The sequence below is a fragment of the Alligator sinensis genome, unplaced genomic scaffold (assembly GCF_000455745.1).
Source record: "Alligator sinensis unplaced genomic scaffold, ASM45574v1 scaffold876_1, whole genome shotgun sequence".
In the NCBI taxonomy this organism is placed as follows: Eukaryota; Metazoa; Chordata; order Crocodylia; family Alligatoridae; genus Alligator; species Alligator sinensis.
In genome coordinates, this window is record NW_005841938.1 from 880771 (window position 1) to 897342 (window position 16572).

The following is a 16572-nucleotide window of genomic DNA, read 5'->3' on the forward strand; positions in this document are numbered from 1 at the left end:
AGCGGGGATCGCCCCCCACTCCTGGCAGCACCTGCTGAGTTGGGGCCTTTTCTTTCAAGGAGCTGGGGCGGGCAGTGGGGCAGCCATTGTGGGGATGGGGGGGATAGGCCTGGCTGATTCAGAGATTCAGCTGAATTGATTCGGGACAGTGATTCAAATCGCCAAATCGAATCACTGCCCCCCAAATCTGCCGAATCCAAATCCGAAGTGAATACTAGGTGCTTTGCACAGGCCTATTCCTTAGCTCCAGGGAGCCCCAGGCTCTCTCAAGGTCCAGATGGTAGATAAAAGGATTAGCAGGAGAAGGGGCCCAGCCAGAAAGTGTCTAGAAAGTGATTCTAGTCAATGGGAGAGGTGTTGTGTTACCTATTGAGATCAACAGGTCTATTCCCCTTTCTTCCACCCACCGTCTCTGAGTAGGGGTAATAGTCCCAAAGCCCAAGAAGAACTCTATGAATGGCTTTCTTGGAGAAATGGAGAGGATCTAGCGCTGGGAATGTGCGGTAGAAGGAATAAGGATAGTGTCTCGGGGAAAAAGGGAGAGAGAGACGTGGGCCTAGGACTGTCCGACTTTTAATTGAGGCTTAAAAGTCATCAGGGAGATCAGTTTTCATTGTGAAACTTGGAGCTAAGTGAGTTCCTTCAGCTTTTAAGAGGGCATAAAACCCAGCCAAAACGTTGATCTTTTTAGCTTAAGTGAGGGGGTGTAAAACCCCGAGCAGCCAGAACTTAAGAGTTCTATAAATTTTGCCTGTATCTGCAATGAAATGTGGAGTCATTTTAGGACTGAGTGGACATAACAATCATGGCATTGTTCATTACATCACTACAGCTAAAACCATAAAGCATTTCATGTCACTTGTGCTCTTTGTCAAATTCAGAGTATTTTATTACTGGAGACTTACTTCTGTTCCATATACTTATGATTGCAGTGTATTCAGGTTCAGTTGAGAAACCCTGGGGGTTTAAAAATAAAGGTGGAAAGTGCTTTGCAAGACCTATGGAACCAAGATCTTTTACCTTCTTAATATGCTACAGCTATGTTTAACTCTTGGCTATAAATCTCTCCCTTCCTAGCTGATGTTATAGCTTGTATGCAATCACTCCATATTTGTCTGAGCTAAAGTGTGTGTGTGTGTGTGTGTGTGTGTGTGTGTGTGTGTGTGTGTGTACGTACCAGTAACAGCAGCCAAACATCTTAGGAGATGCATTTTATATCCTTTTTTATATAAATAATGCGTTGCAGTTGTTATTGTATGATCCAGGGGCAACAATCAACACAATAAAACCCACATTATTTACTACTGTTTCAAATGCCTATGCATACTCTACAAAGTATTTTTATTAAAATATATTGGGGAAGAAAAGAGAACGAATTCATAATCTGTCTTCAAATGATAAGCCATTTTTAGTCTGAAAAGTAATTTTTTTTTTTTTTTTTTTTTTTACTATGTCCAAATTTTTTGAGAAATGCTTTTCTTTCTTTTTTTTCAGATGTAGTTTTGAAATCTAAAACCTTCAAATCTGGTTTCATTTTCTTATTTTCATTGTTCTCCTATGAAACTGAACAGGGCCATCCAGGGTTTTTTGCCATTTCATCAATTATTTTTTCCTTTTTTATTTTTTCCTTTCCCTCCCACCCCACAAGGAACATGCTAGTTCATATTGCATACATGTTACTGGCCTGCCCAATTTTTCTTTTCACAAAAAAATCCTTTTACAGAAAGAACAAAATCTCGCATCATTTAAATATTTCAAACACCTAATATTTAAAAATATTTAGGTCTCCATTTTGAAGTTACTGTTGTTTTTCTAAGCGTTTTCAAGTTGAAAAGGCCTATGTAAGTACCAAGGAATATGGTATTTCCACACCCCCCCCCCCCCACAAAAGTACATAGGGCTCAGATGTAGGTAGGCATCTAAATGTCCATGTGGATTTGGGTCCAGTGACTTAGGAATCTGAGTCCCACTGGCTTTCAATAAGGCTTGGGTTCCTTAGTCTCTTAGGTGCAGTTGAAAGCTTACCCATTATTATGGTTTTGCAGATTAAACCCCAAAATACTTTGGTGATCGTACTTTATGAGACAACATGTTCCCTTTGATGCTTTTGATCAATGATGAGGGTCCCAGCTGAATGAAGGCTGGAGAGTTGGACTCTGAAAGTTGTATTTTCTATTCCAGGCTGGTCAACTTCTAAGTAATGGGGGGGCCACATACCATGTAGGCCATGGGATCCTGGCTACACCATGCCCACCAGCACCATACTAGACTCCTGGCAGCTGAGCAGACTTTTAGTATCAGGCTGCCCTTTGCCAGAGATAATGATAATGGTGATGATGATAATAGTAATAATATTTAAAATTACCATTCCTGGGCCCCCTTTCTGTCCAGGCCCTGAGCAGCCGCTGGGTTCACCCATGCCTGTGTCTAGCCCATGGGTACCCTCCCTGCTGTATCATACCCCCTTAGCCCTCACTCCCAGCTCCCTGGCTGGCTACAACCTCCCCCCCAGCCCCTGGCCATGGGTTCACCAGGCTCCGTGGGCTGTGCCACCCCTATTCCTACCCCTGTAGCAGAGAGGGAGGGGAGCTCAGAGCCCATGCCTGCTGATAGAGCCCAGGGGCTGCAAATCATGTCCTCATAGGCTGCGGGCAGCCTTCAGGCTGTGACTTGGTGAGCCCTGTTCTGTTTTATCAGGAAGAGACACAGCAATAAATTAATTTCTATGCATAAAAACAAATGTGGTGGAGAAAGATACTGTGTAAGACAATGGGGACCAAAACAGTGTTAAAGAAGAATGTCAAGATAATTGATTTTTAGCTAACTACCTAGGCTCAGAAACATCAGTTCTCGTTCCGGCTAGGTTTTCATGGAGGTTATGTCTGGACTCTTAGAACCATTTACCACTTCATAATCGTGCCATTCACTCTGCTGGCTCATGTTGCACAAGAGTTATGACACGCACGCAAGCAGTTTGCTCAGCGAGGGAACAATGTGACTGTGTGCAGAGTAGTTCTGCTTTTTGCTTTTTCCACGATAAGATTATCAGTGTCACGGTCATCACCAGACCCCATATTTCCCTTCCTCCATTTAGCCCACATCAGAATGTGTTCAGTCAAGGCAAAAGAAATTAGTTTAAAGGTTGTACAGGTGGGGGAGGGTTCGTTTTCTCAGGTTTGATATGCCACAAGCTCTTTCTCTCATCTCCATGATTTCGGTCATGGTTTGGGGCCAGATGGCAGACTTCCTACTCTCCTTGCTGAGCAGTTATTCATGCAGGGAGATCCATTGCCCTCAGCGGGCCTGTCCATGTGAATAAGGGGTCTGCCTTTGAGCATGTCTGTCCTGTGGGACCAGTCAGTGTTTGCTGGCTTGGGTGAGGCCCGTTCTCCAAAAGCCAAATGTGGCTTAGACCAAATAACAGGCAAACAGCGTTTCATTTTCTACCTCTAGCCTGCCGTGAGATTTGATTGCTTTAATGTTTGCTCCCAAGACTCAACATTTGTCTCATCAGTGTCACGGCAGCCAAGGAGTACGAACATCCTTAGTCACTGTAAATACTTAGCACGTGGCTTTTGGATACTATGCAAGTGAGCAGCAACTTCAGAGTGATACTGAAGACAGCCTCTACCAGGTGTTGTATCTGGTCAGCACTGCAATCCATCTGCCCGTTAGATCAACGGTTTGCAAGCTTTTTAGACTAAAAAACGCCAGCTTAGTTCTCGCTCATTTTTTGACTCTAGGAAAAAATAGAAGTATTTTTCTGTCACAAAGAACCTAGCCCACAGCAGGTTGGAATGGTTTTGACACTGTTGAAATCCCTGGGTTTCTCTTACGACTTGTGTTTGCACACTTAATAGTGCTAACACTGTGCAACACCCCACATCACCCTTGAAAAGATCTCCCCGTGCCCCTGGGTGCTGCGGCACTTGGTTGAGAATCACTGTGTTGGATGGATCTAACTGACTGTCGTAGCTCCTGCCAGAGAGGCAGATGATTCAAGCAGTGTTAGGAATGTCTTGCACCAATCTCCTTACTACTTATCTGTGCTAATCTGAGTCTCAATCCCTTCTGCCTCCCAGGCATGCCAGTGCATAAAAGGTGGAGGCTTATAAAGAAGAGCAGGCAGTGTCTTATGCATTGTTTTCATCCCTCAGTCTTTTTTTTTCTGATCAAGCTACTTCTGTTCTGATGATCCAGCCTTCAACACTTTTCTCAGTTGAAGGATATTGGAAGTCTTTTAACGGAAGAACCCCTCCTTTTGTCTGCTTCATTGAAGCACGACAACTTGCTCACTTGCCTGATGCTCTGAGTAGGAGGAGGCCTGTGTAAGGCAAGGGACAGAGCTCTTCTTTCTTTGCCCTCTATAACATTGATAATTTCTCCGAAGTCACTTTGCACTTGACTCTAGAAACAGTTACCCCAACTCCCTTCACTTATACCCCTGTTTTTGACGAATGAGATATCGTCTCAATTCAGTCGGACTGTACTGCCCCCCTGTCCAAGGCAACGACATCCTCATAGATGATAAATCTATTCAGGGCTATTGGACAGATTGAATTAGAGCTGTTTCCTCTGGGATCTCTAAACCGATGATGGTAGATGCCAGGGAGAATATTGAATAGGGGATAAATTACTCTAGAGAGTCTGGTTCAGTGCTTTCCTTCCTATAGCATCTATACTGTCGGAAACAGGATCCTGGGCTAGATGGGCCATTGGTCTGACCCGGTGTGGCACTTCTTACCTTCTTATCCTGTGAGCCAAGTCATGATATTGCTAAGTGATATATGTGTACTTGCAATTTATCCTCTTGTAGTTGGCCAGATTACATCCTTAGCTGCATGCATGTGTACAGTGTTGCTGGCTCGTGTAATTCTGTCGCGTGACTTGAAATACTTGATGCATTTTGTAAAGCCCCGGCTCCAAGAATCATGTGGTTGTAGCAGTATCTCATGTCTATTTTTTTTTCTTTTTCTTAAATGGTTTCATCCCTCAGAATTGTAAGTAAATACTTTGAAACTTAAAGCACACTAAGCCTAGACGCTCAGGTGCTAGAAGGCAAAGGAAAAACAACCACAAATGTACTGTTTTAGTTTCAAAATCCTGATTTTTGAAAGTCAGTCTGATTTTTTTTAATTTTTTTTTGTAGCCCTGATGCATGGTTGTTAATGCATGGGATCGGCAGTACTGTGTGTGAGCATGCACACACAAGAGAGGGAGAGATACTACTGATGGAGCCCTGTGGCTATATCCAAAAGCAGAATGTGGTTTAGAGTTTTGTCTAGCAGATTAAGTTGAGTAAGGTCAGTTGAATACTAAAATAAATTGTGAAAGAAATCCTAAAGTTTTCACTCTGTGAAATGAAAACGCATTGTTCTCAACGATGTCCTTCACTAGCGCACAGAGCAAACATTGCAGTGTATTTTGTAAATGAAAAAAAAAATTTCAACCTGAGCCATGTGTGTTTTGTAGTAATCTAAGCTCTCCTTTCCTCCATCCCACCTTTGACAAGCAAAGTTGCCAGGATACAGTTGCAAGCAATAGATAATGCCATTACTCTTGCCCTAGCAAGGTTTTCATTTATGGAGTCAGGTGGAGGAAATAGGTTGGGCTGCTGTCATCTCGCAATCAATGAAGCATGTTGTCTCTTCTCTGTATAAGGGTGACACGCTTTTCAGGCATGGGCATGCTTTTGTTCTAAAACTGCCTGAGGGTTTCTGGGACTCAGCAGCTTGCTAGCGGTCCTAGGCAGATGTTAATTTTTTGCGTTACCATTCATATTATGAAAGTGCCTGAAGGATCCTCCCTGCAACTGGATGCCAGGGGATTAGCTATGTATGGGTTGTAAGACAGTCCCTGCCCAGAAGAGCCCACAGCCTAAATAGATAAGATGAAAGGTGAAGGAAAGAAAGCATTACAACCCTTACTTTGGAGATGGAGAAGCGAGAGGTGCTTAGGAGTGGTCTGTGATCCAGACAGGAACTGAACACAGGTCGCCGTGCCAGGGTGGGGGGGATCAGGTGAGGAGGCAGGATACAGGATGGAGAGAGGAACTGTTATCAAAAATGAATTCAATAAAAATATTGCCCGAATTTGGAGTGAACATTGTTAGCAAAATACTGGCCCATCTCTAGGGGGAAGTATATGGTGGCGAGGTGTCTTTTCAGCACTTACCGTCAGGATACAGGTTTCCCTTGCTTTATGCTGTACATGTTCCTGGAAAACAGAGCATAACTCGAATTCGCATAAAGGGACCCCACTTTACAATGTAACAGATAGGGGTACGTTACCTCAACTGCACTGACCCCCAGACCCATTTCTACCACTTTTACAAGACGAGTTTGGTAATCACTAATAGCAGACAGTGCACGCAAGCACAGGGAGAGAGGTAGGAGATAAGCTAGCAGCACACCTAGAAGCCATAATGTGGCTGGCAGCTACAGAAACACGTGCCACAGACATTGAGCGAGGGGCACAGATCCACTTAGGAGGCTATATTTTGGTGCCTGTCACTCCCACAATGCACTGCACAAAGCCGCTGACTGCGGGCTCCCACCTAACCGATCGCATAGGCATGAATATGCATATAATGTATGCATATTTGGTATAATATTTGGTATATGCATATAACGTGTGCATATTTGGTATAATATTTGGTATAATAGTTGGTATATGCATATAATGTGTGCATATTTGGTATAAAAAGGGTGATTGCATAAGAGCGAATTCATACATACAGAACCCACATAAAGCAAGGGAAACCTGTAAATCTTTTCTTTTTTTTTCATGGATGCTTCAACAAGATCTGTTATGGTCTGTAACTGTTGCCTACGGAGGTACAGATTCATTACCTCTGTTTATCAACTTCCCTCTCCTTTCCTTTCTTCCTTGGTTTTCTCCCTCTGCTACCACAGTCAGTTTTACCTTAAGTAGCTCAGTAAATAGCAATAAAGAAGAGTCAACAGCATGGCACATATTAACCTTGGCTGTTGTGTGAATATCAGATACGGGCATGATTTTACTTTTAGGCTGCCAGTGTTTGTATAGCAACCGATTATACATGAACCTGAATTTGTGTTTCCCATGCTTTGCCTGAACTCCAGTACTTTCTTGAAGTAAAAAGAGAAAAAAAAATTGTACTAAGGAATGAATATATTAAAAATAATTTCCCAAATTCCCAACGAGAATTATTAGCCTCCCCCTACATCAGGGTTACAGGAAGCTGGCATTGCAATGTGCAATCGGACATTAAGGCAGCGTCAACCACATCATGACCAAGGGCAGTACAAGGGATTCCTGTTTAAAACGCATTAACCTCATTCCTTTCTCCTGTGTTGTCATCCAGATAAGATTTAAAGCAGAGAACAAGACCACAGCTCGTCTTTCTCAGGTTCCTTCAGAGCAGTGAGTAGGGGTTGCATTGTGTGCTTGCTTTTTTTTAGCCTGGCTTTGAGCTAATGGCTCGTTCTCCTAAGGGACCCTCTGTGAATAGCTCAGTGTGGATTAAACTGTATTGCTGTTTACATTACAGGCATATCAAAATGCAGAAGTGACCTTTCAACAGGTACTTTCTTTTGGAAGGGGGAAAGGAAGATAGGAAAGTTTGATGTGCTGTAGCAGGCAAATGCTGCCTGGGGCACATCTCTGTAAGTGGGGAACACGCAGCCGGTCGTTCTGCAAGATCAATGGGTGACGTGTGTCATCCAGTGAAGTAGATCAGCAGTGCTGGGATGCATACCAGCAGTACTGATCCACTTCATTGGGCGACATCTATTTCTAGCTTCAGCCTATCTATATTCAATGAATCAACCGTCTGTCTCTAATAGGACCGACCAAAACACCAAGTCCAAACATCCCTGGGCTCAAAGGTTCCCATCCTGGGCATTGTGGGTCAGAGTCAAACTCCAGCTGGATTCTTTGAGCCTTCATAGAACAGGGTTTAGGATGTGGGAGGGTAGAGACAAAGGACGTGGCCATTTGAGAGACGCAGTGCAAGGAGACCTTTTTTGCAATCATATGCATCTCATTACTTTAACCACAGCAAACTCTTCTTCTATGTCTGCTGAGTTATGATAGACAGGATAAATTGAAGTGTGCCTCAGAATGAATTGGTTAGTGTTGGGGCAGGTGTTGGAATTTACATCATGAATACAGCAGATTCTGATTCATTTTAAAATGTAACAATCCTCCCTGAAAATTGCTATGCTCTGTAAAAGATCAGGAAAGCCGCCCCATGTTCCAGGTTCCCTTGTTGTGCAGTTCATAGCTATAAGATTAATGTTTTACTGAGTCAAGACAAACTAGGTTATCTTATCAGCAAGGAGTATGCATGTACATCTCAGGAATTTAGGAGCACAGTGACTTTCAGTGGGCCTCTCCGGTGTTTCAAGTAGAGTTGGCTGGAACTTGTTTTTCTTTTTGATGACATAGTTTCTTGGCAGGAAATGGTAATGTATGAAGGTTGAAAATTTTCCCAGAAACATATTTTTTTCAAGTAAACTTAAAACTTGTCAGTATAGTTAATCAGGTGCAGAATAGCACATGCCCCCCCAAATAGCCAGTGGCCCAATCACCAGGGACATTTGAGACCCAGGTCCAAGGTGTTACACCAAATCAGATGAGCAGAGACTTGTACCCGTCTCCCCCACCTCCTACATGAGCGTCTTTGATACCCATCCTGCGGCTTTAGGGGAGGGTGGGCATCTCATTCGTGTTTCTTCATAACAATGTGAGAGTCTTATTTTCTTCTCCGCGGCAATTAAAACCAATCTGAAAATCCTGAAATTGTTGAAAAACAGAACGCTTTTCTGAACAGCCCTATTTAGCAGTGTATTTGCTTTTGCCACGTTTAAACAAGTTAATGGCCCTGCACAATCTGCACCTCAAAGGCAATCTCTGGATAAGCCTGCTCTTCTGGTAGATCCTAGGAAAACCTATTTCTGTACGTTTTGGCATAATCCTATACATAAAAAGAGTTAAGTTTAGGGGCCCAGCATTTTCCTTTATACACTCTACAAGAAATGTCCTTCTCACTCTCCTAGCTCTCTTCTCTAGCTTCTTCCCCTCTGGGCTTTCTCCAACAGGAAGACTTAACAGGCGGGTGAAGAATACACATGCCCAATTACAAACAACATCTTGTTTAAATAGGAAAGAAGGATCTTGCTTAAAATAACTTTAATAGACTAGTTCCTGCGTTCAAACCACAGTGTCCCTTTGGAAGGGCATGTCATGTTCCAGCCAGGCTGGGTGAAGGGAAACATGAAATTTGGAGCTCTGACCAGGCTTGTTTAGGAGCCAGACAGTGTTAACAGTATTGAGTGTTGCTACTGTCCTCCGAGCGGCAGTAAATATTCCCATAGGAAGGTGAAGTGTGAGAGATCAGGGTCTAGCGTGGTGTGTGGGTTGTTTTTTTTTAATTGTGTTTGGGGTTTTTTAATTGGGTCATACTGTAATGATATAATTGTTGTTGCTTGGTTTATTATGCCGGCTTTATACGTGACAGAGATTGCCTCTAGGGATAGGCAAACCGGTTTGGGTGAAATAGGAATCCTGCTCCCTCATCCCTACCAAACTTTTGTATAATACTGTACAGTACTTCAAACTGGGCTTTTTTCCTCAGTTGGCCAAATAGAAACATTGGGTCCAAAGGGTGCAACTCAGTCCAAGTCACTGGGCTTTGTGCCACTTCACACCACTTCTGGGTTTCCCTGCCATCTGCCTATCATCTTTGCAAAAGCTGTAGTATCAAGCAGTAGGAATGCCAGCCAGAAATGTGTCTGGTCTAGTAGCTGTTATTCAAAGGAATTATTTCATACGCTACATGGACTGATGAAATACAGCATGTCTCTGCTAGTTCCTTACCATAGTGATCATTTGGTTATTCTAAGCTAGTGATTTTCAACAGGGGTGACGTGAGATCCTTCTAAGGGTGCCACACAATACTAGCATTATTAGTATGCAATTACACATTATTCATAATATAAATGCAGAGATTTCACATAGAAATCCACAGTGGCAAAAGCATTCTTTCCTGTTGTAGTCTTTCTGAGTTCTTTACAACAAAAGAATTGCTCTGTTATTTTCCCATAGTCAAAAAGTGAGTAAAAAGCTAAGAGCTGGCATTTTCCAAGACAATTCAAGCCTAAAAAGTTTGAGAACTACTGCTGTAAGCCTTATGAGCTGATTGCAACTGCTTCATTCAAACAGCAGCTGTTGCTTTCAGAATTTCTATGAATTTTTTTTTTTTTTTTTGGAAGAAAATGTAGCAATAGACCCAAGAAACACTTTTGAAGAAGATAGCTTCTGGAGGAGTTACACATTTACAAGGGGGTAATTTAATTGTGCAACTGTAATTATGTTGGTAACCAACAACCCAAAAAGCGGAGAAAGAATCAGACAGGTGTATGTGACTTAGACATAGGTAGATCTTAATTTTTATCAGCTCCAAGTTAAGATCAGACCGCTTGGTAATTTTTATATCTTAGTTCTAACGTAAAAAATAGTCAGCTCCGTTACCCACTTGTGAGTTCTGAATTTCCAGACGGTGTTCGTAACCAGTAACTATAAACTGCAAAATAAGACTTGCAACATCTGGGATCGCAGATGGAGAATGTAGTTTGAAATGTTTATGAGGAAGCACATTCTCCTTCCATGTAAACTGTGCTCATTTGCTTTGCTTTGTTTAAAATAAACTGAATTATCATTCCATGGTTATGAATAAGAAGGTCAGGATATTGCTCATCAGTTCAACCTCTTCCCAGATACTCACACCAACAGTTGGCTGGTTTAAACCTGATGATCTCCCCTGATGCAGATCAGTTTGGTCAGATAAGTTCTCAAATTTAGGATTTCACTGTGATCGCCATTTAAAAGTTAGAATGGGTGTACTGCGAATACTATAGTAAATGCTGGTATGCCATTAGCTGTAAGTTCTGATGGCTTTTGAATAAAGCTAAGCCAATATGAAAACTTGAAAATGTGATAGATTTGTGCAATACAATATGTAAATGCTGTTCTAAAATATGAAGACAGAAGTAACCATTGTAGTACACAGGTTGGGCTCTACTAAGTAAAAAATATTGGATGGGGTTACACAATACTTGTAACTGCTATTCTTAACCTTTATCTTGGAACAGGTATTACAGAATCTTGAATGTGTCCCTTTTGAAAAGCCCTTAGGGTCCTTGCTTACTCTAGCAGTATCTGGAAGCAGTTTCTTTAAACATCTGTTGAGGTCAAGAAATTCCCCACTAAAATTTTCTTAATATGTCTTTTCTGCAGGATTCAAACATTACAGTGCAAACTGATAATCCAGACCTAACACCGTGTTTTCAGAATACCATCCTTGCTTGGATCCCCAGTATTTACCTCTGGACGGCCTTCCCTTTTTATATCCTTTATCTGAAACACTACAAGAGAGGATACATCATACTCTCTGTGTTGAGCAGGCTCAAGACGGTAGGATCTTTCTGCAACTCTTCGCAAAACTCTGTGCCTTTGGAGGGGAAGGGGGGTGTTCACATATCTACATGGAAGCAAAGAAATGCACATTGAGGGCAAACTGCAAGTAAAAGGGAACTGGGTATGCAAATTCCTTGATTTTTCTGTAGATTATGGTACAGTGTTTGGTAACAAGGAGAATCTTTTTACCAAGCACCGAAATTTTGGTGAAAAGAATTCATCCTGAAAGCATAAGGCTTGATGCTTACCAACCCACTTGTTCATGGGCCTATGTAAATGTCTTGTCCCTTATGTCTCCTGTTACTTTTTTTTGATCTAGGTATATGCCCTGACAAGATAACCTAGCAAATATGGTTCTAAATTATCCCTTCTTGATCCTCGCCATCATTTTCCCCTTATTTTATGTATACACACAATTAAAAAATGAATACTTCTGTAGTAAACAGGAAGGTTGACACAAGAGCTAAGCAGATGGCTAGGAAGCTGGATGGGCAACTTTTGCTTCACGTTCCACATGTGCTAATCAGTTTATTAGACGGATTATAAAGAAATGCTTTGCATAGATACCGAGCACTGAACACTGAGGCATCAGGAAGCTTTGCCAGGGATGTAACAAACCTTGGCTTGTTTGCCATCACCATAAATTTTGACTTTTCTTCCCTCAAATTTACATTCAGATGTGATGCACTAAATGAAGGGAGTGAACAGAAGGAGGGGAAGGGGGAGAGGGTTACAATGAAGAGAGTAAGCCTAGTACAGATTACAACTCTGTAAGCAATATTCGTACCCATCAGGTTGGGATTGTGTGCTTGAAGACTTCTGCAGTGTTGCCAATCCCAACTACTGGACGATTTTAAATCAGCCTACCCCAAATCATGAGATTGGTTTAAAACCCATGAGGCTTTATTTTTAAAAATCTTAGTACATTTATGATTTATTTATGATTTTTGAGCCTTCTGGATGCCCTTAGGTATTGTATTTTAAAGAGTTCAAAGCTTTCCCCCACAACCATGAGGATTAAAACCATTTTTTTTAATGAATGTTGACATTCTCACACATTTCTGTGCTCCAGGATTTTAAGACAACTGCCAAATTTCAGGAAACCCATGATAAAATTGCACGCTTTGACAATGCTGTCACAGAGACATGAGAGCGTGGCCTGATGTGAACTGCAAGGACGCACCTAGTCTACAGGATACGGTTCACTTCTTTGCTAGAAGGAGACTTGCTTCAGACCATATAGTCCTCATTTAATCTCTACATTGAGGCTTTCATTGGTACATGGTCGTTATGTTGAGGCCTCTTCTCAGAAGTGACTTTTACTTTATGGGTGCAATCACAGTTGGGGACTTTCCAAGTTATTTTGCAGGTCTCTTTATAATTAGCAATGTCACAGACTGTCCCAGTTTCAGGTACTTTCTGAACATTTTCTAATTCCCATTATATCTCTAAAAGGTACCGACGTGTCATTATTATCCTCATTGCCCAAACAATAGGAGGGAGAGTTAAAAGCCTTTCCAGTGCCACATTAAAAGCTTGGACAGGGAAATGGAGTCAATCCAAGGGTAAACTTCTGGCCTCCCTGTCCAGAGTATGCATCACTAGATGCATCTCTTTCGAATCAATATCCAGCCATTTCTAATTAATTGGAGTCTGTCTGCAGAAAACAGATAGATGTTAGGCTTAACCCTGATCACATTTATCACCCCTACAAAAATAAATGAAGCAAGATCCTCAGCTAGTGACCGTTGCAGCAGTTCCATTGATACTAGGATCCCCACCTGGTTTACATCAGCTTTTCACAGCTCAAGTGTAGGGTGATGCAAACCCTGTTTCTGCATGTGTGGAAGGAATGAATCGCATGCTTTTCCCATTTAACACTACTTTTCTTTTAGTTTTTAGGCGTTCTGCTTTGGTGCGTCTGCTGGGCAGACTTGTTCTACTCTTTTCATGAACTCCTGCAAAGCAGAACTCCACGCCCCGTCTATTTTGTAACTCCCCTAATTCTTGGCATCACAATGGTAGGTATTGGTTTCCAATTAGTAATAATGATTAACAACCGTATCATTCACTGGGACAAAATAAACACCAGTAAATGAATGGGGTAGGAGTCATATATTGTGTTCTGCTTTAAACCAGAGAATCCTGTGGATCAGGACAGCCCCTTGCATTGGCCCTATATTGGCAATGTTGGGGGAAAGCAGAAGGACTGAATGAACCTTGAAAAATAAATTGCTCTCCCAGCCCTGGAGCTGATCTCCTCATGGGTTTGACATGGTAGCAAGATGTTGGCGCGGGGAGCAGAGGTGCTGGCTTTGCTTGCTGCCGTGTAGCTCTGTAGCTGATACATGAAGCTCTGGCAGAACCAGCAGCCTGGCACATTTCAGCATCATTAATTATTCTCTCTATTTAAAAATAACCTTGTTTAACCTGAAATGCTAATATTTCACTTAGGCATGAAAAATATGGGTTTCTGTAGAAAGCCTTAAGTGTAGGCCATCTCCACATCAGTGAGCCCTAAAGCTGTCAGGTTAAAACCTTGCAATGGAAGGTATTGTTCTGCATCACAGATTTGCTAATGAAAAATTTCGCTGTTCTGCCCTAACTGCGGTTGTTGTTTGGAGAGAAGCAATTTGTGTTTTATGTTAGGTTGGTTTTGACCTCATCTGAGCTGGGAGATAATGGAGCAAAGCTTGTGCTTTCTTGCACACCGTATCAGGCTGCGTCAAACTGAGCAGCAGCCCAAATCAGAGGCACGTTCTTAACTGGGCAGAAACCAAATTCCTGTTGCTTAAGGTCTCAAAGTGGCTTCAGGTCTCAAACTGGCTTTGAGCTGTGCACAAAAAGGTGAAACACTAATTCATGAAGCTTTTAATTCCCTGTGGAAAATTAAAAACACAGACAAAATTTTGATTTACCTGCCTACAGGAGAGAAGTGACCTTGTGTGGAGAGTTTAAAACCTGTGTCCCTAATAATCACAGCAGTTCCTGAGTGCAAACACGATAACCTGCAGTTTAAAAGTAAAAACAAAGCTCAAAACCAAGGGCTCTGAGAACAATTTATTCCTTAAGGCCACTCTTGGCAAAAGAAAGTTTTGCCTTTGACTTCCATTGAAACGAGCTGGGCTTTTACAGGCATAGTTTGCAATGAAGTTTGTAGTGGAGGTTCTGCCATGACAGTGGTGATGCAGCTGCTAGGTTTTCTTATGGGCACACGATGAAAGGGCAACTAGGGAGAGCCGTGAGATGTGTATTCATGCATTTCCACCTTTACTCTTTGCAGTTATTAGCTGCGATCCTCATTCAGTACGAACGACTGCGTGGAGTTCAGTCCTCTGGCATACTCATTGTGTTCTGGTTTCTATCTATCCTCTGTGCTCTGGGCCCCTTCCGATCGAAAATCATGTCTGCAACGACACAGGTAAGCAAAAGATTCTAGGGGAATCTAGGGAAGTGTCTCTTGGCTTGGGAGAAGGAGTCACCTGGGTCATCTCAACATGAATTTTGCCAGAGAAGAAAGGGAAGTTTGGCGTTAGTACCTTGATTCAGTCTCTAAATTAGAGGGAATGTGTTGCTTTACATCAGTATAATCCAGTGGGGATATTCAAGGGATGCCCCTCTGGAGGCTACATTGGCAGGAATCTGAGTGCTGCAGCAAGTTCATATGTAGCGCACAGTATGCAGCAACCTCTGCCTTTTAAAAGAGACTGAGTAGTGAGCAAAGAAATTAATTTGGGCTTGAAATTGTCCTCCTGAGTCTGAACAGTTTGGCTGCCTTGCACAACTCTATAAAACCCTTGACGTGGGAACAGGCTTCTGACTCCTACAGCGGCTTTTACCAGAAAGCCAGAAGTTAGTAGAAGAAAAACAAAGCTTGGCTGTTACGATTCCCATTTTAAATACAGAGTTGGTTTTGTCACGGTGAGTGAGGGATTGCCAGATCCCTTATCAATTCCCATGTCACAAATAAATAAATTGTATTGCTTCAGTGATCAGGTCATCTCAGGCCTGGTGAGAAAAGTATTTTTTTAAAACATTCAAGCGTGCTATGTTTGCCTTGTAGACATATAGCAGATAATTTGCTTATTTTTAATAATAATAATCCTAGTTTGTTATTACTATTATTATGATTCTCTCAGCAGGAGAGATCTTGATATGCTAAAGTGCATGAAGCACTCCAGTAGAGATTGAATTAAACTGTAAATGACAGTCTGTGCAATATTCATTTAGACAATTCAATTTGAAAAGTACGGTAACAATGAATTTCCTTGCTGTGGCCCCTGCCACCTCTCACCATTCACCTGGGTGGATACAATTCTATTTTAATTTTTTAAAAAAGGCCATCAAAAAAGTCAAAATACTGACTTAGATCATGATGGAAGAGTCTTTATTGGTGACTAATTCTTTAGCAAAACTAAATGTGAAGCTTGGGTACCCTGTAGACATGGAGCTTTAAAGCAAAACCCTGGACAACATCTCTTCTACTGGTCTTGCAGTTGCCAAGGGCTCGAAGCCCCCTCATCCTGACATTTAATGATTAGGCATTTTGTATTGACAGTGAGAACATCCAGAATTATATTAGGCAGGATTTTAAAAACTTGTTAAAGCAGCGGTTCCTGAGTTCCCTCGGCCAACAGAGCACTGCTAACCATCAACATCTCTGGCCATCAACCATGCACTCTCATCAAAATTTTAATCAACACAGTGGTGGAGTGGACCCAGTGTTATCTGTGGGCCACAGGTTTGGGAATCATTGATATCAGATATCAGCCTTCCCACTCAACTTCTGGGGGCTGACAAGAAAATGACAGCAAATGAGAATGTAATTGTCCAACACACAGTTCCTTGCATCTTCCTCTGAAAGCATCTGGCACTGCACATTGCTACAGACAGGAGGCAGGACTTGATGGATCCGGTGTGCTGAGGTGCGGCAATCCTGTGTTTCTGCATTAAAGGCATGATCCTGCAAGCATCTTGGGGGTACCCCTAAGGATCATGAAAGCAGCCTTATGCAGAAGAGGTGCTGAAACATTTATATAAATCCTATGATGTCATCAGGACTTAATTAGAAGTTCGATGCACACATTTAGGTGCGTTACCACATATATCTCA

The 16572-nt window shown here is 42.1% G+C and overlaps 1 protein-coding gene across 2 annotated transcripts in view; it reads left to right on the forward strand.

Annotated features, from left to right (window-relative positions):
- LOC102382057 (canalicular multispecific organic anion transporter 2) overlaps positions 1–16572 on the forward strand; it is a 361044-nt gene that overhangs the window by 305133 nt on the left and 39339 nt on the right. For both annotated transcript variants that reach the window (XM_014518064.2, XM_025199148.1), the window contains 3 exons: positions 11281–11457; positions 13356–13481; positions 14744–14881. In XM_014518064.2, coding sequence (XP_014373550.1) covers positions 11281–11457; positions 13356–13481; positions 14744–14881 — 441 coding nt within the window. The remainder of the gene's footprint in view (positions 1–11280; positions 11458–13355; positions 13482–14743; positions 14882–16572) is intronic.